Source organism: Phocoena phocoena, chromosome 5, assembly GCF_963924675.1.
Source record: "Phocoena phocoena chromosome 5, mPhoPho1.1, whole genome shotgun sequence".
NCBI classification, from domain to species: domain Eukaryota; kingdom Metazoa; phylum Chordata; class Mammalia; order Artiodactyla; family Phocoenidae; genus Phocoena; species Phocoena phocoena.
The window spans coordinates 193,997-220,614 of NC_089223.1; the positions used below are offsets into that span (position 1 = coordinate 193,997).

General features: G+C 42.8%; 1 protein-coding gene across 1 annotated transcript; it reads left to right on the forward strand.

Annotated features, from left to right (window-relative positions):
* Nucleotides 1-16,689: 16,689 nt before the first annotated feature.
* Nucleotides 16,690-19,408, forward strand: LOC136123411 (catenin alpha-1-like). Its single transcript, XM_065877608.1, is given in 4 exon segments — nucleotides 16,690-17,941; nucleotides 17,944-17,984; nucleotides 18,078-18,456; nucleotides 18,459-19,408. Coding segments are annotated over 4 exon segments (2,622 nt in total).
* Nucleotides 19,409-26,618: the final 7,210 nt, after the last annotated feature.

The following is a 26,618-nucleotide window of genomic DNA, read 5'->3' on the forward strand; positions in this document are numbered from 1 at the left end:
TGCATTTATGGCTCTGTCGTCCCTCCCAAATGTTGACTTGATCAAGGGATTACACATCATCTTAGTTTCTATTTCTAAAATCTACAACTTTTCATGCACTCCTCTGTATCTGAAGTTCTTCCTTGACTTCTCTGTGAATAAAAGTTCACTGCCCCCATTGTATTCATGGCCCTCCTGAAGCCCAGAGCCCTGTTCCCACAGCCAAGATGAATGCTGATCATGTGATTCAAAATCCTAATGGCATTTGTTCCTAGAAATGATCGAAGCTCTTGTTTCAACTTCCTTGTCTCTCTAGCTCTCTCTGTTTCCATGATGGTTTGAGGTAAAGAGTGTGTTTCTCATACCATCTGTACTGTCTTCTCCTCACTGCTAGTTGCTTAGGCCAAAAAGTCTATGGCTTCCTTTAGAAACAAAATAAGATCCAAGTTCCTTACTAAACTCTACAATCCCTACGTAAGGGTTCCTCGTTTCTCTTCAACCTGTCTCCCTCCATCCTTCCCCTTATTCACTTCACTCCAGCCACCGGAACCCTCTCCTGCTGCAGGAACACACCAAGCTTGTTCTCAATTTCAGGATTCTCCATTCACATGTCTTCTTTTGGAAATGCTTGATTTTCAGGTTTCCACACGGTTACCTCTTCTCAACATTCCAATACCAACTCTTGCTTTCTCTAACCACTGTAGGTAAAGTGGTCCCCATCCTGCCCCTCATCACTGGTTTTCCTTTTTCACATAAATCAGAGGCAAGCCAGATACTTGCCTTAACATTTTTTTGGAGTTTTTGTGGCCTCTACCTTTCTTAGAATTCTGAAAATGACAACCTAGCTTGTCTTCTTCCTGTATTTGGAGTTGCCTTGGTTTTTAAAATCTTTCTTGGCTTCGTAAGTTGAGCTGAAGTGTCTGGTTCATAGAATTTAGACAATTTTGTTGAATTCTGAACTTCTTTGCTTATAAACACTATGTGGGTTTATTTACTTGGTTGGTGTGAGCAATCAGGCTATACCATAGCTTCAGGAGCCATGCCTCTTTCCCTCCATCCCACTCTAGGCCCTGGCATCTAGCTCCTCAGCTAGGAAGCATGATGAGTCACGTCGTTAGGTGTTACCCACAACCTCTACTCAGTGCAGGAAACGCCTCTGCCACTTCCTGCTAAGGGGCCATCCAGCTTCTTTGAGCATGACTCTGGTGATCTGAAATTCTCTGTCTCACCAGCCAAGCCACAATTTCATAAAACTCTATGACTTCCTAGAGACTCCGTTCTTGTAGTTATCTCCAACTGTTTCCTGGAAACCTCTACAAAATGATTCCAATTCTGCATCTTAGATCACATAGAATAAATTCTTGTCACATGCTGGCCATCTGGCTCTGTGGTTAAGTATGAACGGGATAAATTTATAACAGGGATAAGATCATAAAGAGATAAAGGCATGGAATTGAGAGGGAAGGGGTAAACTTAGATAAAAAAGAACAAGCAACTATGACGAGGTCACAAGTGTCAAGGTGCAGTGATCCAGGGGCCCCAGTCTCTTTCCTCACCCTGTCTGCTGCTGCCATTTATTCCCCCCTGAAAGGAGACAGGATTCCAAGAAGCATTGAAGGGTGAAGTAAGGAACACAAAACTTTAAATCTTTCTACAGGTAATTTGTGATAGCCTGAACACCTGCTCTCTTGTTCAGAAAACCAGCTACAGTTTAATTTTTCTGTTTCCTACAGATGGAGCCGAACCACCTTGAGCCTCAGTTGTCTCTGATCACTGTCTCAAAAGATTCCCCAATAAATTTCCTCTGTGAGTTCTCACAACACAGCTTTTGAATATCTTTTGAAAAATCACATCTGTACCTCTCCACCCTTATTCCACTGCTGTGATATTTATTGGGGCTAAACTGTCAAGTTTGTGTCTGTCCCTTTTGGTGTTAGGGTCCAGATGTTTGTCGTCTCTTTCCTTCTCTTCCCTGGTGGCGTCCCTCCTCATATGCAGGACTATTTTTTCCTCAGACAGAGGGGGTCTCGGGATACAATTTACCCAAGAGATAAATGCTAGCACACAGCCTCTGGTCACTCGCTCAGCTTAAAGGGTTTGCACGCAGGAGGGAATCTCTTCTAGGCTAACTCTTCTTCCCCCTCCAACGGTTGCTTCCCTGACTTCATTGTCTTAGTTAATCTGCACTTTCACCCTGTAGTGCAAGACTCAATTTTCTTTTTTTGGTGTCTTGAAGTCCCTGGAAGAGTAAAGTTCTGTCAGGGGGCTTGAAACCCAGGGCAGCTCCTTGAGGTCAAAATGACCTGCTCTCCACAGTCTCCTAAATAGTGACAGAGGATAGAACGCCTGAGAGCGTGCCGTTGGCAGTTTTGCTATTAATCTTCTCTCTGCTTTAAGAACAACAGTCTAATCAGTGCAATTTGTAAAATATTTCTAATCTCAGTCATCACATCCTGGATATCTTCTGTCTCGCATTTTATTTCCATTCTTCTTCCCACCTTTCTTCACCACAAAACTGCTAGCTCCTTGGAGCAGTGATTTTGCTTTATTATTTTTGAGTTCCAGCGTACATCCCGGGGAGAAGGTGAATGAAGTCACTTCTCAAAGCTCTCGGTTGCTTGTACATCAGCCCCTTCCCGCATCAGCATATTCTTCCAACATCCCCCTGGGATCTTTCAGCCTCCTTTTCTGTAAAGCACTCGCACTTTATCAAGCTATAAGCACACGTATCAATAGTCAGTAGACTCTGTTTTGTCTGGTTTGATGAGATGTACTTATACCTACACACCTCGACTCCCTTATAATTCCGATCACGTGGATCCAGCCAGAAGGAAGAGCCTCCCCTTCCGTCTCTTCCTCCTATACCTCTCACCTTCACTGTGCACACAGTTCCAAAGTCAAAAACACTGAAAGACTAGGGAACAAATTCCATGTAAGTAATGTTTTCCTTCAGGAGTCTAAAGAACTGGGGCAATGTCCTAAGAAACTCACAAAAGATTAGGTCCAGGATGTCCTAACAAAACCCTTTATCCTCTGGGAATTACAAATCAGTGGTTGAATTTATGATACACCTAAGGCCTGCGTCTTGTCACATGAGACATTTCACAAGGAGAAGAGAAATTTTAAAGAAGAAAATCTCTGAAGCCAGAAGACTTCCGCCAGATGTGAACATGTTACCCTGTCTGTCAGTCCCCAGTTCGGGGTCCCTTAGTTTGCATCCGCCCCATCTTTTCACACTCCCCTTCTTCAGACACCAAGACAAAACTCAGCACAGTTACTAAAGCAGCTTTTATTTTGACAGCTTTATTATTTCATGATTATGCCTCCACTTCAATGGAAAAATGTCCTCCACGCCCTTAACTGAAGACGCCTTTCTCATTAAGCCAAAGTGTTTGCCTCTTCTTACATAACATACGCGTACACATCCCACCTGCTTCTGTGTTACTGTCCATCTGTTCTCCAAGAAGAACCCTGTTGCATATAAAAACAACTTTTTTTTTTCTTTTTATGGACACTGTCTCCATGTGAATGGAATTTGTAATCAACTAGAGCTGTCTTTCTGGACAAAAAAAGAGCTTCAGGAACTTCATGACAACTGATTTACAGAATATCCTTGTTATAAAAGGATAATTATTCTATTTATTTATAAGGAAGTATTTCCAGTGGACAATAGACTATTTAGATTTTACGGTATATAATAACTTGGACTGTAAGCTCAATAAAAAAGGGAGTTTTTTCCTTAATCAGAACTCAAGTGAAGTTGGAAGTCATACAGCCCAGAGGTTGTCAGAGCAGCGGGGACCTTGGGAGCATATGGCATGTTTCCTAGCCTCGGGGCCCTTTGACGGTCCAAAAAGGAAGCCGTGGACCTATTCCTAGCAAATGCACACGCATCCAGAATTCCTCATTCTCTGTCAGGGGCTCTTGTTTCCTCTGAGACTGCATATCACAACCTAGGTAAAGAACACTTGATTTAGTCCAACTCTTTTCATTTTCGATGACAAGGAAACTGAAGCTCATAGAAACTCACTGATTTACTTAGGATTCTAGTTGTTTAAGCCACACTGTTGGTGCTTCCTACCCAGATTTAAAAGCCTAGAAATCATGTTGGCTATTAACAGAACAACTGTTCCTTACTCTAATACATTGTGTTTTCTTATTTAAAGAATATGTTTGGCTATTCCTTCTGCTTCTTTTTTCGATGCATACATTTATGACATTAAATTCAGTCACTTTTATAGTAAAGTAAACCGTATCCCCAGGGGTTAACTGGTCTTCTAAAAGGCAGTTACCTATGGAGAAATATTCAGAATAGTTTCAAATAGTCTCTTTTATTGTCTTTCCCTTCGTGTTTCAATAATTTGGGAATTTAAGCAGGTGTTCATCATTATTATAATTTTTTTTTATTTTTAGATTTTGGCCGCACCCTGAAGCATGTGGGATCCCAGCTCCCCGACCAGGGGTCGAACTCACGGCCGCCACGTTGGAAGGCAGAGTCTTAACCACTGGACCACCAGGGAAGCCCTATAACTATTATTATCATCGTTACATTTACAATTTTGTCATCTTTTAAAATTTTATTATTTTTTTAATTTAAGTGTAGTTGATTACAACGTCGTGTTAGTTCCAGGTGTACAGCACAGTGGTTCAGTTATATCTATTCTTTTTCAGATTCTTTTCCCTTATAGGTTATTATAAAATATTGAGTATAGTGTATTACTCAGCCATAAAAAGAATGAAATCATGCCATTTGCAGCAACACGGATGGACCTAGAGATTATCATACGAAGTGAAGTAAGACAGAGAAAGACAAATATCGTATGATATTTGTATGATATTTATATGATATCATATATGTGGAATCTAAAAAAAATACAAATGAACTTATTTACAAAACAGAAATAGACCCACAGACATAAAAACAAACTTATTGTTACCAAAGGGGAAAGGGGGGAAGGACATAATTTTATTGTATTATAATGAATTTAAAGAGACCACAAGGCCTTCAGGTTGATTTCTCCACAGGCAGCGCTGATTTCAATCGTCTCTGAAATAGTCTGCTCTACTTTTCACTATTGGATCACATAAAGTATTGGAGGAAAACATTGTTTGGAAAAGTACTCTAAGAAAAATTAGGTGAAAATTAGAATTTCACAGCCTTTCTCTGGTCCATTGTATACACGGTCTAATTCCTGGCTCTCTGACGTGCGGTTGTGCAGTGATTTAGGACCACTTTAATCATGTTAATGCTTTTGCTCAGTTGCAGGGGAAAATGAAAGAGCTGAATTTATGCTAAAAATAAACCTCACGCATTTGCTGGATCGCACAGCCTTCAGTGTAGACGACTGCCCTCCCTCTTGGAAAGTTAATCCTGCCTGGATTTGACTTTCCCGAGAGATTGTCCTAATAGATTTTTTAAGCTGCATGTTGAATAATTGTTTCCACAACTAGCACAGATTGCTTTTCTCAAAAGAAAAAATGAAAATGAAAGTTCTATCCAATTAAAAAAGAGCTATTAATACTCTGCTGGGCTGGAAAGGAAAAGTCTGCTCTTCAAAAGCCTGCACAGCTTATCACAGAAACAAATGTTCACAGCAGCTGAAAGAGATGGGTGAAAACTTAAAAGTTTTATGAAGAACTAGAAAACAGACACTTTAGATATTTTTAGTTGGCACAGAGGAGAATATTAACATCCCTGGCAGTGGGGAGTAGATGCCTTCATAACGGCTCCACCAAGTTTCCACCACAAGGAAGACGGCTCAGCAGGGAATGGCCCAAGTTCACCCTGTCTCTTGGTTATTATACCATATACATACAGTCAGCCATATGACAGGGTGTCTAGATTTAGAATATTCTTTATGTCCTGATCTGGTAGATCTTCCTTTCATCCAAATAAGTTATTGCTTTGTGAACAATATGCTTTGGAATTTCTGATTGTTAGATAATCTAACCATTTAGTATCATTAAGCCCAAATCAAGGAAAACGCCTACGTGAATCTATATTCAAACTCCAAGAGTTGGGGTTGTGGTCAAATGGCTATCGGTGCTCCTGTGGGTCAGTGCACTTCTATTCCTCCGCCCACTTCTTATACCCTTTGGTGCAAACAGACCCAGAGTCCAAGAAGGACAAACACATCCGTATCAGTATAAAAATCAGGATGAGTGAGGACATTGTGTCTCAAATGTGGTCCTCCAACCACCCGCATGAGACTCTTCTTGGTCTTTGTTTGTTTTTAATGCTAATTCCTGGACTCCATCAAAATCCAAAGAATCAGACTATATGAAAGCAGGTACCAAGAGTATGTAATTTTAACAAACACACTGTGGGAATCTCATAAAGAAAGGGAGGAATACCACTCTCAGGGAAAAGGCAGGAGGGCAAATTTGAGAAAGTACACTAATGTGGACATGATTTTGTGACCTGCCCTGAGATGGCAGAGGTTTCTGGTGAGCGAGGGTCACAAAATGGACCCTGCAGCCCCTGTGCTGTGGTTCTTTCACCAGTAGGAATTTTGAATGCGGTAGAAATGAAATAAAATTGTTTTACCCATTTGGATCTTTATGAGCATTTCATTTTAAATTTATTAAGGGCTTCCCTGGTGGCGCAGTGGTTGAGAGTCCGCCTGCCGATGCAGGGGACACGGGCTCGTGCCCCGGTCCGGGAGGATCCCACATGCCGCGGAGCGGCTGGACCCGTGGGCCATTGCCGCTGGGCCTGCGCGTCCGGAGCCTGTGCTCCGCAGCAAGAGAGGCCACAACAGTGAGAGGCCCGCGTACTGCAAAAAAAAAAAAAAAAAAATTATTAAGAAGAATAGAGTGCCTTTCTGATAACTATATCCTTCAAAGAGTCTAAAATACTTTTCAAATTTGAATGTAGGCCTTCTTTTCCTTCAAATTTAGACATTATAAATGAGATCTTTAAATAAATAGTCTATTGAAACATAAATAATCATTGTAGAAAATTCAAACGCACAGAGAGTGTTCACCAAGATACGTCAAAGGCTGGACCATGAAACAAGTCATAGCACATTTTAAATGCCTAAGCTCTTAAGAGTATGTTCTAAAAGGACAGGTGTGTCCTTTATACCACAAGCCTAAAATAAATAAATATATATATATATTATATGACAAATGTAGTTATAAAACCATCAGTGGGGCTTCCCTGGTGGCGCAGTGGTTGAGAGTCCGCCTGCCGATGCAGGAGACGTGGGTTTGTGCCCCGGTCCCGGAAGATCCCACATACGTGCCGCGGAGCAGCTGGGCCTGTGAGCCATGGCCGCTGAGCCTGCGCGTGCGGAGCCTGTGCCCCGCAACGGGAGAGGCCACAACAGTGAAAGGCCCGCGTACCGCAAAAAAAAAAAAAAAAAAAAAAAAAAACCATCAGTGAATACTCAAAAAAGGTGGGAGAGAAAAGCAAGATATTTACACAGACTTATCTCCAATTAAAGGGCAAACGATGCGCCTTTTGTTGTAAGGCACAGGTAAGGACACAGTCATAACATGAGTCGGTGAGGGTATGGGGAGGAGTGGAATTGTTTGCTGTGGGTATGAAAGTAAATGGTTATGATGACGACCTTGGAAAATTGCATGGTGCTGTCAATTAAAGTTGAACTAGGAATTCTGACACCCCAGCAGCTTCACTCCTCTGGAAATAGCCCAAATGTACAAGTGGATAAATACATTTAGACAACATTAATACTGTTATACCATGAAATAGTTAATTTCTATTACATAAATCAGCATCAGTGCATCTCACCAACATAATGGTAAGTGATAAAAGACACAAAAAAACTGTGTTCTATACAATTCCGTTGTCATAGGATCTAAAAATCAGCAAAGCTAAGCTAGAATACCAGAAATAAAATTGGCATCTGCTCTGGGGAGAAGGGAGCTTTCTTGGGGGTGGGGGATGAGGGAAGTTTCTGGGGTTCTGGTAATATTCCTATTTTTTTTAACCCAGATGGTGATTACATGGATGTGGTCTCTTTGTAATGATTTATTGAACTATTCACACAAGATGTGCACACTTCTCTGTTGGATGTTACCACAGATAATAGGCAAATAAGTGAGCAAATCCATGTTAAAAATTCTATGAAAGGCCAAAAAGTCCTCAATAACAGTAGAGATAAACACTGTTTATGATTTGCATAATTTAACATTGAAAAGATGTCATCCTTCTCAAACCAAGTTAAAATTATGTGTCTTTTCTGGAAATATTTCAGCAGAATTTTTGAAAGAGCTGAACAAACTGATTAAGAAACCACATGGATAAAAAAGAATCCATGAATAATAAAGATTATGGATAAGAAGAACAAAGAGGGAAGCTCACCCAATGAGGTACGAAGACATTTCGCAATGTCATTGTGGTAAAATAAAACAAAGCAAAATAAACTAAAATAGTATGTTTTTGGCATGGGAACAAGAAGATCAATGGAATGCAATATAAACACCAGAGTACCATTTGTTTAGAAAGCTTTATGGAGGCAATCTCTGCTGTCGTCATTAACAACAAAATAGTATTTAGTAAATGAGTTTATGGGATTTCATTATATGGAGAAAAATAAAATGGCAAAACATATAAACAAAAGTAATTTCCAGATGGATTAAAGTCCTAAATTTGGCAGCTAAAATGAAAGAATACTAGAAGACAATAAAGGAGAATAAATTTATGACATTACAGTGGGGAAATGTTTCATTGAGAAAAAGAGGACACCCAGTAGAAAAATGAGTGAATTCACTATACAGATGGTTGCAAAGGGGACGCTTGGAAGGGTCGCCAGTGTATGGGGTGAGGAGCCCAAACACCAGGAATCGAAACAGTGAAAGAAGTCTAGTCGACTCACCAAATGAGACAGATGTGGAAGTTTAAATAATAAAGAAGATGTGGCACATATATACAATGGAATATTAGCCATAAAAAGAAACGAAATTGAGTTATTTGTAGTGAGGCGGATGGACCTAGAGTCTGTCATACAGAGTGAAGTAAGTCAGAAAGAGAAAGACAAATACCGTATGCTAACACATATATATGGTATCTAAAAATAATAATAAGGTTCTGAAGAACATAGGGTCAGGACAGGAATAAAGATGCAGATGTAGAGAATGGACTTGAGGACACGGGGAGGGGGGAAGGGTAAGCTGAGACGAAGCGAGAGAGTAACATGGACATATATACACTACCAAATGTAAAATAGATGGCTAGTGGGAAGAAGCCACATAGCACAGGGAGATCAGCTCGGTGCTTTGTGACCGCCTAGAGGGGTGGGATAGGGAGGGTGGGAGGGAGACCCAAGAGGGAGGGGATATGGGGATATATGTACACGTATAACTGAGTCACTTTGTTATAAAGCAGAAACTAACACACCATTGTACTGCAATTATACTCCTATAAAGATGTTAAAAAAACAAATATCCCTGTGAACTGGTAGTTTTCTCCACACATCCAAAGCTGCAAAAATTTTAAGAGGTGTTAGTTGCAGCTCTTCAGATCTGGCTCTGGACATCCTGTTGCCAGCTGATCCTGTAGAACGTTGGTTTCCTAAGTCGTGGTCATTTAGGCAAATTACCCTATTCCTTAATTTAATAGTTATGAAATAAGCACAATAGTAGTGTCCACTTTATAAAACTGGAGGGAGGTTCAATCAAATAATTAGTGCACAGGACTTGGCATCTAGTAACCTCTCAATAAGTATCAGCTGCTATTTGCGGATTCTGTTAAGCGTATCCTTATTTACCGCATTCCTCTTAGTGCCCTTCCCGTATCTGAGATGAATTTATTTATGGTTACCTCTGTGAATCATGCAGTCCTCCAAGCTTCTCCCCACACCTGGAACAGTCTTTCCTCATCAACTCACCAAAGGCTTTTTTTTTTTGGCATTCTGTCCCTCATCGTTCTTGGAATTTACTTTTTTCCCAGGCAGACTTTTTGAAAAGCAAATACAGGGAACCTTTGCAATGTTTGGCCAGTTTTTAGGAAAAAAAAAAAAAAAAAAACAGTTTTCTGATCATAGTGTATTTTTATTAGTAGTGAAAGAATATGGCGGGGGTTGAATCAAAGCAGCTCTTCCTAGGAAATGTGACAGTTCCCATAAACACTTTGTTACAAAAACTTCCGCACATACGCTTTAATCTGGAAAGTAGCCACATGAAATGGCTGACTAGATTCTTTCTGTCATCTTGTACAGTTACTTAATGTTCCAAAATCAGAGTAGGAAATGCAAAGTCTTAAGTAACCTGAACAGAAAGAACTCATTCCCTGAAGAGCTTTCTTTTATTTATGGAAATAAACTTGATAGGTGTTCTTGTGAGACAGGAGAATTGTACTATTTTCAGAAACAGAAGGAGTTAAGCATTTTTAGAAGAATTTAATAGGGCAAGGAGTATGTGTGTGTTTTAACCTTTTAAAACAAGAATTAGAAGATTGAGGAGCAACACCAGAGAGAATTATCACAGCCCACTCACCCAACCACCCAGGGTGGCTTTGCCGGGACTATTCTCTCTGCAGAGCAATGTCACGGTGACTCTGAACTCCTCTGGTGCTATTGAAATCCCTGTTTGCGGTGTGTCATTTGTGCAAGCTTTGTCCTTCTGGGGCATTGTGTTTGCGCATGGAAGGACACACTGGAAATACCTGTTCTGGGACAGGGTTTGTGTTGAATGGCCCATTGTGGGTGTTTATGTGGACTCGTTTCCCTGAAAAGGCCGTCTGGATAGGGCGTCTGCTGGAAAAGCAACAATGAGCTACATTTTCAAAATAAACCAACTCCTTGTTCTGAAACACTGCAAGTTACACTTTGTGTTAGGATATTTAAACAGGGGATATGCATTCCCTTTAAAAATGGGAAAGATAAAACTGCATTTGTGTACCCTGAGTATATGTACCTCCTGGACTTCAGCTCTGTCCCTTCTGAAGTAGCCAACCGGGAAAGCCTGGTGCCAGAGGCTTGGCACGGGTTCAAGAAGTTCTCTGATTTGGGAGATCTTGACAGTAGGTCCCTGAGACCCAGGCCCTGCCCTGGTGGAGTCACAGGTGAGAAATCGCAGTGACTGTATTTTGTGCACAGAAGTGTCCAGGGAGAGAGCTGAAAGTGGCACTCCCGGGTCAGGACAAGATGACGTGGTTTGAAGACGGCCACCTGTCAGGAACCAGAGAATTAGGGTTACAGATGTCCACCTCCAGCTCACATCACTCAAACACTCTTTATCCATTCTTCCTTTCTCTTTATGTCTCATTACTTTCTGCGGGTGTGTGATTACCCCACTCCTACAAGCATCACTCTTCGCTAAATGCTCCATGTCGTGGGTTAACTGTGTCCTCTGGGAAGATAAGTTGAAGCCCTAATCCCCAGCACCTCCACCTATGGCCCCATTTGGAAACAGGGTCACTGCTGATGTAGCACGTTGAGAAGAGGTGATCCTGGAGGAGCGTGGCCCTAAGCCAACATGGCTGGTGTCCCTGTGATCAGAGGACGTGAGGACAGGGACACAGAGGGGAACGGAGGCAGAGCCTGGAGCTGTGCTGCCACAACTCAAAGAGCGCCTGGGCCCCCAGGACCTGTTGGGAGAGGAGGGACCCTCCATGGGGCACTTCGGGGGGCAGCAGGGCCCTGCCAGCCGCTTCTCCAGCCTCCGGCCTCCTGACTGGGAGAGAATGAACACCCACTGTTGTGAGTCGCCCAGATCATGGTGCTTTGTTAAGGCAGCTCCAGGAAACAAACACAGTCCATAGGGAGGGGACCCGTTAGGACGTTTGCCCTTGGACCTCACTGTCCAGCCTGAGGATTAGGGCAGAGTGATGCTCTGTGCCTGCCTCTCTTTCGCTTCTACTAGACCGTAAGTTTCACGAGGCCAGAGATTCTGCCCAATTTGTCCCTGTCACCCCTGGGGAAGGTGTGCCCCCCAGACGGGCCCTGAAGTTCTGGTTGAATGAGGATATAAAGGGTCTTAAGTTTTATATTTTTCATAATAGTCCATTTTTTCCCAAATAAAGTCCTGGGTAGGTAATGGAAACAGTCATGCCCAGGAAATCCGATTTAAGTCTATTTACACAACTCCCGTCGTTCTATCCCCAGACAGTGGAGAACTTCGTGTTGTTTATTACTGTTCCCAGAATATTGAAAAAAATAAGACAGTTCACGCCTGGGCTGCTCATATCTGTGAGGACATGCGGTGTTCTCACGGACCTCAGCTGGGTCATCACCGGTTAGTGTCTAAACCCTGAAAAGAAACATCCAAGTTTGGTTTATGTTACGAACCCATTGCTTCCTGAGCAGCTCCCTTGTCTGCATTAGCCACTTTCCAACAGGAAAGGCAACAAATAGCCCTTTTATTGCCATAATGGCTAGCAATCTCGGTGGCACAAGAAGCTTACTACTCACAAATAATAATAACAAAAAGAACAAAGAAAACCCCCAAGGATGAGGCCATGCAGCCAATGTCTGTATTATCATTATTCAGAGGACAGAAGCCACAGCTATGCCGTTACCATAAACATGTCTCCTTCTTATTGGCAGATGTTTCACTTAAATAAACATAATCAGGATTTGGGAAGATTCACCTTGGCGGCAGCTAAAACACATGAATATTCACTAATCTCCTTGTGTCCCAGTTGTTACTCCAGCTGGTCTGGGAAATGCACTTTTTGGCAGGGGTAGGTGGTGCTGGACAAGCAAGGCCAGCCCGAGGCCCACAGTGCGTACAAGCTGTTCACAGCTCCGCACGTAGGAGGGAGACGCTCGTGTTCTTTTTAGTTCCCTCCTAATGTACGTAAGTACCTCTTTATTTCATAGTGCTCCACAATCCCTCCAGAAAGTGCTGGTACTAAGAGGTAATAGCAATTTTATGGTCCAATCACCTTAACTCTGAGTTCCTTGTGCACACACGATGAGAGTAAGGTGATATTATCCTTTAAGTTATCAAAAACTATCATAGGAAGAAAGAGAAGCTCACACATTCTCATTGTGTACAGAGTCAGCGGAGTGCATGCGTCCCACCTTGATGTGCATTGCAGCGCTATTTACAATAGCCAGGACATGGAAGCCACCTAAATGTCCATCAACAGACAAATGGATAAAGAAGATGCAGCACATATACACAACGGAATATTACTCAGCCATAAAAATGAACGAAATTGGGTCATTTGCAGAGAGGGAATGGACATAGAGACTGTCATACAGAGTGAAGTAAGTCAGAAAGAGAAAACAAATATCGTATATTAACACATATATGTGAAATCTAGAAAAATGGTAGAGCTGAACTTATTTGCAAACCAGAAATAGAGTCACATATGTAGAGAACAAACTTACGGTTATCAAGGGGAGAAGGGGGGGATGGGGTGATTTAGGAGATTGGGATGGACATATACACACTACTATATATAAAATAGACAACTCGTGGGAACCTACTGTAGAGCACAGGGAACTCGACTCAGTGCTCTGTGGTGACCTAAATAGGAAGAAAACCTAAAGAAGAGGGGATATATGTGTACCTATAGCTGATTCACTTTGCTGTATAGTAGAAACTAACACAACACTGTAAAGCAACTCTACTCCAATAACAATTAATAATAATAACAAAAAAGAGTCAGTGTGTTGTAGGTGAGGGCAGGGTCTGGAGATAATCCATGAGGAGCCTCAGCGCCTCCTCTCTCGGCCCCTCATCGCTGCCTACCCTTCTCTTCTCTGCAGACCACCCCTCTGTGCTCTCTCATCACAACAGCCCCCAATGACTTCCCTTATTCCCGAGTCTCTGGACTTCCTGTGTCCAAGGACCACCACGGATTGATGCGGAGCTCCTGTACATCTTACTCCAGCTCTTGAGTGAACCAATCCCAGCAGCTCAGCTCAAGGGCCAGATGGCCACCTGCCCAAGCAGCGGAGCCCCACAGCACTCGCTGGCCTGCGGAGGAGAGGCAGGGGTAGGGGAGCAAGGAGGCGCCTGGAGTGAACTTCAGAAAGTGCTCTGAAGATGGTTAGCAAGTCTAATCCTTTCTGGTTGTAAAGTGTTGTAGACATAAGGTGCACATTGACCTGATCACACCATTTGGTTTATCCAGCAATTCTTCATAATTCTGACATAATGCTTTCTAAAACCTGGAAAAAATTTACATTTTGTATTGATTTATAAATCAGTGAGTAGAATGCTGTTTCCTTTAGTATTATTTCACTTGGTAATTAGCAGCTATATGCCAGTGGTGAGGTTATCTCTGTAAAAACAGATTAGGCATTTCTCGTGATGCTTGACTATTAGGATTCGTCTGTTAGAATTTTCCTGGTCTTACTTCTATAAAAGTCCTAAATTCACAATTTACTTTACAGTTCCTGAAAAAATTGAAGTTATTCCCCTTAGAAAACTGATTTCTTTCTTTTTTTTTTTTTTTTTTGCGGTACGCGGGCCTCTCACTGCTGTGGCCTCTCCCATTGCGGAGCACAGGCTCCGGACGCGCAGGCTCAGCGGCCATGGCTCACGGGCCCAGCTGCTCCGCGGCATGTGAGATCTTCCCGGACCGGGGCACGAACCCGTGTCCCCTGCATCGGCAGGCGGACTCTCAACCACTGTGCCACCAGGGAAGGGAAGGGAAGCCCTGATTTCTTTTATATACTATGTCTTCTATGAATTTTTCTCTCTGCTGGCATTATCCAACTCAATCCTGTGTCTGTAACATCAGGATTTATAACTGCTCCTCTAGAAAAGTGTTTCACTTGATTAAACTCTGTTCTTTCCTGAAATCCTCTAAAGTAATTCACTCATGATTCAGTAAGCACCGAATGCTGACTCTCTTTGACTTATATGTTGCACACAGAGACAAGAGCAGAGGTACAATACATTTTTATTAATTAACAGAGATCCAGAGTATTCGAGTATGAATATCTAGTTGAAAGAGGTCATCTGTAAACCTAATAACAATCAGAACATAGAGCAACCAAAGTACATCATGTTTCTAAAAATAGGAAGTATAGAGAAATTATGCTTCCTCCAGGGTTTATTAGTGTATAATTCATACTCAGGTATGTAATGCATGTTTTGTCTGTCACTGTATCTGTCTAATAGGTACCTAGTATCTCGTCAGTACTTAGTGTTTATTGAACGAGTACAGGTGGATTATTTAGGAGCTTGATGAGAACAGCACAGACAGAATAATCCCAGCACAGACTTTCTATTGACGTCCATCTGCATTGTCAAATAACCAGGCAGGGTGTGCCATCAAAGTGGGGCTGGAGTTTAAAATAGGATCCAAGGGTTAGCAGAGCCTCCATCTGGGTAGGAAGTGCTGGGGCACAGATGCTCATCCCTGGAACCTGGATGACGAACTCGGGAATAAAGTCTCAGGTCTGCAGAAAGTGCCATTAGGTGTTCACATTCACAAAAGGCTGGAGATGGCAAAGCCAAACAAACAAGGGGCGAGGTGGCTCTGGGCTCTGCAGACCCTCACCGTGGATCACACAGTCACTGCCCGGAAAGCAGCAGCGTCACCTACTCACGCCCAAAAGGCACCAAGTATCACAAAGTAAGGTACTTGAGTCAAACCTTTCATTCTGAGACTACGAGTGCAGGAAAGCAGCTGCAGAGGTCGGATTCGTGAGCCAAATGAGAAATGGCTTCAGCAGATGACTTTGTTTAGGTGAAAGGGGGGCAGGTGCGAGGAGAGTGACGAGACACAGACCCCCCCGAACCAAGTCTGAAGTGAAGCCACTTCGCCTGAAGAGCTTTGAAAATAAATCCAGCTTCTACACCTGAAGCTGACTGAAAATCACACAGACACAGAGAGAGAACGTTGAAAGAGCATAAAGCTGGGTCAGGCTGTCCAAAGAGACACACGGAACAGTGACCTGGGTCAGATCTTTGGGATGATGCAGTTATTAAAAATAATGTACAACGCGACCAAATATGTTTATATTTTTAGGAATTAGTATTAACAGGAGAACGTCTTAATAATACTTAATAGTTTACAAAGATATACCCAATACTATTTTTAAAATTTATTTTATTGAAGTATTGTTGGTTTACAATGTGGTGTTCATTTCTGCTGTGCTGCAAAGTGACTCAGTTATACATATATGCACACGTTCTTTTCCGTATCCTTTTCCATGATGGTTTGTCACAGGATATCGAATGTAGCTCCCTGTGCTCTACAGTAGGACGTTGTTTAACCAACCTGTATGTAATAGTTTGCATCTGCTGACCCCAAACTCCCACTCCATCCCTCCCCCACTGCCCCTCCCCCTTGGCAACCACCAGTCTATTCTCTGTGTCTGTGACTCTGTTTCTCTTTCATTCATTTGTGTCATATTTTAGGTTCCACATATAAGCGATATCAGATGATATTGGTCTTTCTCTGTCTGACTTACTTTACTCAGTATGACAGTCTCTAGGCCCGTCCATGTTGCTGCAAATGGCACTTTCTTATGGCTGGGTGGTATTCCATTGTATAGATGTCCCACATCTTCTTCATCCATTCCTCTGTCCATAATCCAATGCTAGTCACCTACAGTCATTTGTCACCCACTCTCTGACCTGCTCAGCTGGCCTCTTGTGCTTAGCGGGTGGAAAGTAACAAAATCGTTTCGTGTCTCTCCGTCCTTCCAATATCCATCTAGGTAACCCTCAGAAAATACTATTTAACTTAATCAAAACATAATGGGGAAGACAAAGTGGTGGCCGTTGGCCTCGGGCTTCAGGAATCTTCCTGCACTTGCCGAGCTCGCCACAGAAATGACTGCTGTCCACGCAGGCAACATAAACATCAAACAAGACCCCAAAAGTCTAGAGATCAGGACTCTGGCAGTTGAAAGACTGTTGGAGCCTCTTGTTACCCAGGTTACAACCCTGGTCAATACCAATAGCAAGGGGCCCTCTAATAAGAAGTGAGGTCGTTCTAAGAAGGCCCACGTTTGGGCTGCATCTGTCGAACAAGCAACGGACAATTTCTTGGAGGACAGGGATAAAATTGCAAAGGAGAGTCAGTTTCTCAAGGAGGAGCTTGTGGCTGCTGTAGAAGGTGTTCGAAAACAAGGAGATGTGATGGAGAGTGCTGCTGGAGAGTTTGTGGGTGGTCCCTCTTCTCCCGCGACGCGTGGCAACGCGGTTCGGGCAGCTCGAGCTTTGCTCTCTGGTGTTACCCGGCTGCTTAATTTGCCTGACGTGACAGATGCCTACAAGTTACTTGTTCAGCTGAAAGTTGTAGAAGACGGTATCTTGAAGCTGGGGAATGCTGGCACCGAACAGGACTTGGGAATACAGTATAAGGCCCTGGAACCTGAAGTGGATAAGCTGAACATTATGGCAGCCAAAAGACAACAGGAACGGAAAGATATGGGCCATCGTGATCCGATGGCTGCAGCCAGAGGAATCCTGCAGAAAAACGTTCCAATCCTCTATACTGCATCCCAGGCATGCCTACAGCACGCTGATGTCGCAGCCTGTAAGGCCAGCAGAGACCTGATATACAAGCAGCTGCGGGAGGCGGTCACAGGCGTTTCTAGTGAAGCCCAGGCTACTGAATCAGACGACGCCTCCCAGCACCAGGGTCGAGAAGGAGGAGAACTGGCGTGTGCCCTCAATAACTTTGATAAACAAATCATTGTGGACCCCTTGAGCTTCAGCGAGGAGCGCTTTAGGCCTTCCCTGGAGGGGCGCCTGCAAAGCGTCATTAGTGGGGCTGCCCTGATGGCTGATTCATCCTGCACACGTGATGACCGCTGTGAGAGAGTCGTGGCCGAGTGTAATGCTGTCCGCCAGGCCTTGCAGGACCTGCTCTCACAGTACGTGGGCAACGCTGGGCGTAAAGAAGGGAGTGACGCACTCAATTCTGCAGTAGATAAAATGACCAAGAAGACCACGGACTTGCAGAGGCAGCTCCGCAAAGCTGTCACGGACCATGTTCCAGATTCATTTCTGGAAACCAGCGTTCCACTTTTAGTATTGATTGAAGCTGCGAAGAATGGAAACAAGAAAGAAGTTAAAGAAATGTCCGAGTTTTCCGGGAACGTGCCGACAAATTAACTGAGGTGGCCGGCTTGGCCTGTTCCATCTCAAACAATGAAGAAGGTGTAAAGCTTCTTTGAATGTCTGCAAGCCAGCTAGAAGCCCTCTGTCCTCAGGTTATCAATGCTGCGTTGGCTTTAGCAGCAAAACCACGGAGTAAACTGGCCCAAGAGAACATGGATCCTTTTAAAGAACAGTGGGAAAAACAAGTCCGAGGTCTCACAGATGATGTCAATGACATTACTTCCATTGATGACTTCCTGGCTGTCTCAGAGAATCACATTTTGAGAGACGTGAACAAATGCGTCATTGCTCTCCATGAGAAAGATGCGGATGGGATGTACCGCACAGCTGGTGCAACTCGAGGCCGAGCTGCTCGGGTCATTCACGTGGTCACCTCAGAGACGGACACCTATGAGCCAGGGGTCTACACAGAGAAGGTTCTGGAAGCCACCAAACTCCTCTCCAACACAGTCATGCCACATTTTACCGAGCAAGTGAAGCGGCCGTGGAAGCCCTCAGCTCGGACCCGGCCCAACCCATGGAGGAGAAGGAGTTTACTGACGCCTCACGCCTGGTGTACGACGGCATCCGGGACATCAGGAAAGCGCTGCTGATGATAAGGACCCCTGAGGAGCTGGATGACTCGGACTTCGAGACGGAAGACTTCGATGTCAGAAGCAGGACAAGCGTCCGGACGGAAGACAATCAGCTGATGGCTGGCCAGAGTGCCCGGGCGACCATGGCTCTCCTTCCCCAGGAGCAAAAAGCAAAGACTGCGGAACAGGTGGCCAGTTTCCAGGAAGAAAAGAGCAAGCTGGATGCCGAAGTGTCCAAGTGGGTCGACCGAGGTAATGACGTCATCGTGCTGGCCAAGCAGATGTGCGTGATCACGATGGAGATGAAGGACTTTACCCGAGGTAAAGGACCGCTCAAAAACACCTCAGCTGTGAGCAGTGCCGCCAAGAAAATTGCTGAGGCGGCATCCTGGATGGGTAAGCCTGGCCGTACCGTCGCAGACCATCGCCCAGACTCAGCCTGCAAGAGGCGCCTGCTGTTCTACCTGCAGTGCATCGTCCTCTACTGCCACCAGCTCAACATCTGCAGCAAAGTCAAGGCTGAGGTGCAGAACCTCGCTGGGGAGCTGGTCGTCTCCGGGGTGGACAGCGCCACGTCCCTGATCCAAGCCGCTAAGAACTTGATGAACGCGGTGGTGCAGAGAGTAAAGGTGTCCTGTGCAGCCTCCGCCAAATACTAGAAGTCTCAGGGGAGGGCTTCCCGTAACCTCCCTGCTGCGTCATGGAAGATGAAGGTGCCTGAGAAAAAGCCCTTGGTGAAGAGAGAGACACAGGATGAGACACAGACCAAGATTAAGAGGGCATCTCAGAAGAAGCACGTGAACCCTGTGCAGGCCCTCAGTGTGGTCAAAGCCGTGGAGAGCATCTAAGGCTGCCCCCGCCCCTCAGGGCTTCTAAAGATCTGTCAGTGTTCTTCACTCTTGTGTTCGCTAAATAGAACACTGATATTAGATTCCATAGGAAAATAGATTTCAGACCTGGCCAAGCTGGTGAATTTTGCAAAGACATACTTGTGTTTAAGTCAGTCAAAATACTTTTAGAATTCAGGAGCATATATCTAGCTATATTTTTTTATAAGCGTAAAAATTCCATAACCAAAGAGAATCCCACATTAACTTGTTAGTAACACTGTTGACCAAGTTGAGATGCCTGTCTTCTAGTGGTGGCAGCTGTAGGGTTTGAGAGAAGGGGGTCTGGTTCAGTGAGAGGGCTTCCACTGGTTCCGGCAGTTTGGCTGGTATTAAATGACTAAAGATGACCCAGAGTAAGCAACCTGGGCATCTTAGGAGGCCCTGGAAAAAGGAACAGTCCCAGAAATGTCTTTGGAGGGACAAACCACACGAAACTGAGTAAAACATGATGTACCATGAAGAAAACTGATTGTTCTCTTAATGACACGAAATATTTTTTTTTTCTTTTTTAAAAATTTATTTTTGGCTGTGTTGGGTCTTCTTTACTGTGCGCGGGCTTTCTCTAGTTGCGGTGAGCGGGGGCTACTCTTCGTTGCGGTGCACAGGCTTCTCATTGCGGTGGCTTCTCTTGTTGTAGAGCACAGGCTCTAGATGCATGGGCTTCAGTAGTTGTGGCACATGGGCTCAGTAGCTGTGGCTCGTGGGCTCTAGAGCACAGGCTCAGTAGTTGTGGCGCACGGGCTTAGTTGCTCCGCGGCATATGGGATCTTCCCGGACCAGGGCTCGAACCCATGTCCCCTGCATTGGCAGGTGGATTCTTAACCACTGCGTCACCAGGGAAGTCCCCAAACTACAAATTTTAATGCGTGGTTACAATAACTAATGCACTCTGCTGCCGGACATTAATAAAGTTGCTTTTCAGGCTACAGTGTCGTGATGCTGTACTCAGAACATGGTTTTCTCCCTTTCTTCAGCTTCAAATGCAAATTCGTCATTGGGCTGACTTCTAAGAATTGCAGTGTTTCCTACCTTGGGCTTATGAGAGAAGCCTGACAAAATAGTGTTCGCTCAGGCAGTAATTTAGACTTACCTTATTTGTGGTTACTATAGCGATTACTATAGCTCCAAGGTATAATTTTACTTTCTTATTTAAATTGTATGAATTTGAATGTCTTTTACAATAACTTTTCCCAATAAAGTCCACTATGAAACAAAGTGGAAAAAAAAAAAAAAAAAGCATATTGGATTGTATATTCTCCCTGAATACCCCTCAAGTTCTGACAGGAGGAGAGACGGGTAGAGGCAGAGGGCTGAAGCCTGCGGAGGAATATAAGGGAGGAGTTTTTCTGGTGTCGTTGGAGACGCCCAGCTCTCTGAGTCTCAGTACACAGATATGACACACATTAGGTTCGGTCCAAATGCTCTCTGAGATCTAGAAATCCACAGTGTTACAGGACACTGTTTTGAAATAAGTCTGGCCATTCCAGTCCTATATTGTGTTGAATCGGAACAAGATGGATTTCTCCTGAAGACACGGAAGACTAAACTACAGGTCTCCTTCCTCACATGGCCCCCCGCCCCCCGTGAGATCTGGGAGGTGCTGGGAGGCGCAGCATTTTCTAGGTGGAGGAGAAGCCAGGCTGCTGCCAGGGAGCATAGCTAGGAAAACCTTCTTGGTAAACTGACTAAACCTCACCCCATGCAGACGTGACGTTTGGTCTGGCTGTTCATTCCTTAGCAGGACGGCAACACCCCCTTCGCTGGCCATTTTCCAGTCACTGTCTCATACCGCTCTTGGCGTGTCATCCTTGGCATGGAACGGCCAACATTTTGACAGTACGTCAATCTCTTGCTTCTTTGTGACCCTCTTCCCACATTTTTCAGTAACTGACCCATCAATCCGAACCCGTGTCCCCTGCATCGGCAGGCGGATGCCACGGAGCGGCTGGGCTCGTGAGCCGTGGCTGCTGAGCCTGCACGTCCGGAGCCTGTGCTCCGCAACGGGAGAGGCCACAACAGTGAGAGGCCCACGTACTGCAAAAAAAAAAAGAATGCCACTTAAGTCAAGACAATTATTCACATTTTCTTAGGAAATTGATTTCTAATCCTTTCCAACCATTTTTCTTCTCTCTATTTCCGCTTCTTTCCATTTCTGTGCACATTTAAAATTTAAAACTTCCAAGACCATTGTGAAGTCTGATAATATCCCCCGGGGAAGATTCTTTAATGAGCTTTCCTGTTGCATCTTATGTTTATTTTTTATTATTTGTTTATTGAAGTAGAGTTGATTTACAATGTTGTGTTAGTTTCAGCTGTACAGCAAATTGATTCAGTTATACACACACACACACACACACACACACACACATATACACATGTATTTTTTTCAGTTTCTTTTCCCTTATACATTATTACAAAATATTGAGTATATTACTTTATGTTTAACTTATATTTTTAAAAAATCACGTATCCTATCTGTATCACATGCTTACCCTCAGGACAATGTTAGGTCTTTTTCAAGTAGTGGTCAAATACAGGCAATATTTTTATTTATGAAGCAGTGGAACCTCTTGCGCTGCTCTGTGACCAGCCGTGTGAACTTGTTTTGGCCAATAAAATATGGCAGAGGTGACGTTGCACCAGTGCGGAGACCTGAATTCAGGGGCTTCCTGGCGCGTCCACTCCTTTCTCCAAAGGCTGCTGCGTGTCCAGCTGCCCAGCTGTCCTGCTGGCAGAGAAGAGCCCGCATCCGCATGAAGAGGAGCGAGTCGTTTGTCTCAGGCCATCCTGGACCAGCCAGCTGACCCCAGATGAAGGTACAAGCAAGGCCTCTGAGGTCAGCTAAGCCCTGCCCAGTCAGCAGGACCACCCACTCCACTTACACAGTTACGAGCTAACACAGGCTCATAGTTTTAAGTCACCGTAGTTTGGGGTAGTTAATTACAAAGTGACTGCTAGCTGGTAGTCTGCTGTCTGATCAGTCATGACTCTACGTCACGACCCTGCCCTAGTCCACAGGCTATAAAGACAAAGGAAAAATGGGTTTGACTCCTGATCACAACCAGTTCCAGTAAAACAGTTCCAGAAAACAGTACCAGATGGAAATCTGGATGTGCACAAAGGACTAAAGAGCTAGGGAAATGGTAAATGTGTGCGTAGATATAAAATACGTACTTTTAGATCTCTTTAAAGAGTAATTGTTTAAAGCAAAAATAATAACGATATATTTTGAGGTTGTTTTAAACATATGTAGAAGAAAATACATGACAACAGAAGCCAGACTTGGTGGGAATTAGTGGAAGCGTCCTGATATAAGGTCCCTTTACTGTTGATGTGGTGGAAAAATGTTACATAAATTAAGCAAGAAGACACGCCCCATCAGAGATTCAGATATATTATCAATATAAAAATTTTAATAAAGTATGGCAATGATACAATATTAAATTAAATTAATGGAATGAAAGTAGAAAGAAATAGATCAAAGTACCTACAAGAATTTAGTATATAATAAATAGTTCATTCTAAGTTAGTGGGGAAAGAATGCATTATCCAGCAAATATGTTTATAACTAGATAGTAATTTTGGAATAAAATGTATTTCTGCTTCTTTTCTAAAGTTGTTATTCCAGATAAGGAGTAATGATTAAACATTAAAAAATTAAATCATTTATGGGGTAAAGAAAAATATGGACAAGACTTATATGATTGTATTATGGGCAATATCTTACTGAAGCATCCCACTAAAGAAAGAATCTGTAAAGAAAAATATTTTTAATGTAATTTTTTTAAATGAACAAACTTGAAAGACCAATTTTAAGCTGAGAATTGTTTGAGTCATGAATGTCTGACAGTTAAATTCTTAACATGTTGATTCCTTAGAAAATAATGAGCAAGAGAAACATGCCATTGGAAAAATAGGCAAATAATAATTTGCATACATATGTACACACACACACACATACACATGCAGATCATCCTAACTTATTATGGGGTTACATCCCAATAAACCCATTGTAAATTGAAAATACTGTAAGTCAAAAATGCATTTAATCCCTAAATTGGAGACGATGCAAACATCCATAACAGGAGAATGGGTAAATAAATGAAGATGTATCCATACAATGGAGCCTTACTCAGCAAGTAAAAAAAAACTACTGATACATGCAACATGAGTGAATCTCACAGATATTAAGTTATGTGAATGAAGAGAGATTTTAAAAAAAAGCTCATAGTAAAAAAAGTGCCTTTCATACACTTAACCTATAAAACATCATACCTTATCTCAGCCTAAATTGGGGACTGGCTGTGTGTGTGTGTGTGTGTGTGTGTGTGTGTGTGTGTGTTTTATATGTGTATTTGTGTATATATATGTATGTAAAAGAGATGAAATACTTATAAAAATATTTCACCAGTATGTTTATTGAAATACATCTTGGAAATAAATGTAAATATTTAATGATGTGACAATATGTTTAAAGTGGATTAATAAATGACAAAAATCAGATTACAAAGCAATACATATAATATTATCTTGTTAACAAATACATGTACATTTATGTGCAAGGAAAAAAACAGAATAACACTTTAAGAGTTATCTGTGAATGGTGGAATTGTGGATGATTTTTTTCTTCTTTTTATTTACTTTATAAAGTTCTATCATCTAATTTTATTTTATATTTATAAAACTAAAAAAACACAAAGTGAGTATATATTTTTTCTCATTAGCCCTAGGACAAAGGAACCGAGGTTTTGGTAGCAAGAAGAATCTGCTATAATTCATGTGGTGGGGATGTTTTCAGTTTCGATGTGATAGGTCCAACAGATGTTGCTACTTACAAGATTCCTCTTCATGACACTAAGCAGATTGGTTTCAACATAACTACTTTCCCAGCATGATTTTCCCCTAAGAAAACTCTACCTACAGCTGTATACACTACTCCGACCCTCCTTGAACAAAATATTAACCCCACTTGGACGTTTTAAAATTACTCAACACCAATGTCACCAAAAAAATTGTGTAAAAGGTCAGTTCACTAGATATAAAAATAAAATGACAACATGGTTATTGCTAAGGCATTTAATACCAAAAATGAGACCACTGAATATTCAGTATTATATTCTCTGCTGACTTAAGGTTCTCTTCTAAAGATTTTTTCAGATTAACACCATGTTTTCACGTCTAAATAATTCCATTTTTGTTGTTCTGAGAAGGAAAAGGGAGAGTTCTTTTTTAAAAATTTTATTGAAGTATAGTTGATTTTCAATGTTGTGTTAATTTCTGCCATACAGCAAAGTGATTCAGCTACACATATATATAAATTGTTTTGTTCATATTCTTTTCCATGATGGTTTATCACAGGCCACTGAATATAGTTCCCTGCACTGTACAGTAGGACCTGGTTGTTTAGGGAGAGTTCTTCAGATTCTCCCCTTTTCTTAGCGACATACACACTACAGAAAATTCATATGAGCCTGAAGACATAAGCTATGAACTTGAATCCTACTTGTCAGCATGAGAGGACAGAGTGGCTCCGTCTTGCTTTCAGGACAGCTCGTGATGTGCCAGCTTGACAACTTCCATCTTTCCATCTGTACAGTGGCAGCCCCCATAGCTGCTTCAAGATGAGTTTCATCTGCAGATGTTTAGAAACGCCATGAAGAAGTGAAGACTCCACTTGCAATAGCATAGATGAACCTGGAAAACGTTACACTAAGTGAAACAAGCCAGACACAAAGACACAAGTAGTTCATGATCTCACTGATACGTGGAACTTAAAAAGTCAAACTCATAGAGCCAGAAAGTAGAGGGGTGGGTGCCAGGGGCTGGGGGTGGGCACTACGGGGAATTGCTGGTCCCAGGGCACAAAGCTTCAGTTACAAGATGAATAATTTCTGGGCAGTGAGCAGCATGCTGACTAGAGTAAAGAATACTGCATGGTACACTTGACGTTGATGAAGAGAATAGATCCTAAGTATTCTCACCACACACACACACACACACACACAGGTAACTATGTGAGGCAACAGATGCATTAATTAACTTGACGGCATCCTCATTTCACAGTGTACACGTATATTACAGCATACACCTAAAAAGAATCACGTTGTACAACCTAAATATTTGCAATTTTTATTTGCCAATTATACCTCAAGAAAGGTGGAAGAAATAATAAAACAAAAAACTGAAGAATCACTTCTCAGGACTTCCCTGGTGGCGCAGTGGTTAAGAATCTGCCTGCCAACACAGGGGACACAGGTTCGAGCCCTGGTCTGAGAAGATCCCACATGCCGCGGAGCAACTAAGTCCGTGCACTGCAACTACTGAGCCTGCGCTCTGGAACCCGTGAACCACAACTACTGAGCCCATGGGCCACAGCTACTGAAGCCCACGGGGGCGCCTAGAGCCCGTGCTCTGCAGTGAGAGAAGCCACCGCAATGAGAAGCCTGCACACTGCAATGAAGAGTAGCCCCCACTCGTTGTAACTAGAGAAAGCTACAGCGTGAAGCAATGAAGACCCAATGCAGCCAAAACTAAATGAATAAAATGAATTATTTCTTTTAAAAAAAGAATCACTTCTCTAAGAGCAATGAGGACCCTAGAGGCGGGAGGGGAGCTGTGTGCGGCACTGCAGTGATAGAAGGGGCTGGAATGCCAGGGCAGCGTCTGTTAGTTCAACTTCTTTGTCTGGATGTCAGTTACACAGGTGTGTTAGTGTTAGTTTCTAAAACTTCAGCAAGCTGTACCCTTCTGATAGGTGCCACAAGTTTTATACAGTGATAGTCACATTAATATTTCAGGAGCTATGAAAACTAACCATTTGTTCAGTTTGCAGCCTAATGTTTTCTTAAAAATGACTTTTGTTAAGACCCATGGAAAAAAACACATTCACTTTACCTGTTGAGTTTATCCCATTTTTATCACTGTAAATCCAGTGTTTTGAGGTGTATCGATACAACTTTGTTAGATACAAGCTTTGGGAAAAAAGTCCTACAAACACTAAAAGAATGCCTAGATCATGTTGGCAATTAATTAGAATAGATTTCAAAATAATCTTATTTAAATGTCTCTGAAGTTGGCATCGTTCATCTGACTAGGTTTGCCATAATCTTGAGACTCATAATTTTTCCTTTCCTGTGTGAAATAACTAAATGCAAATAAAATAATCATA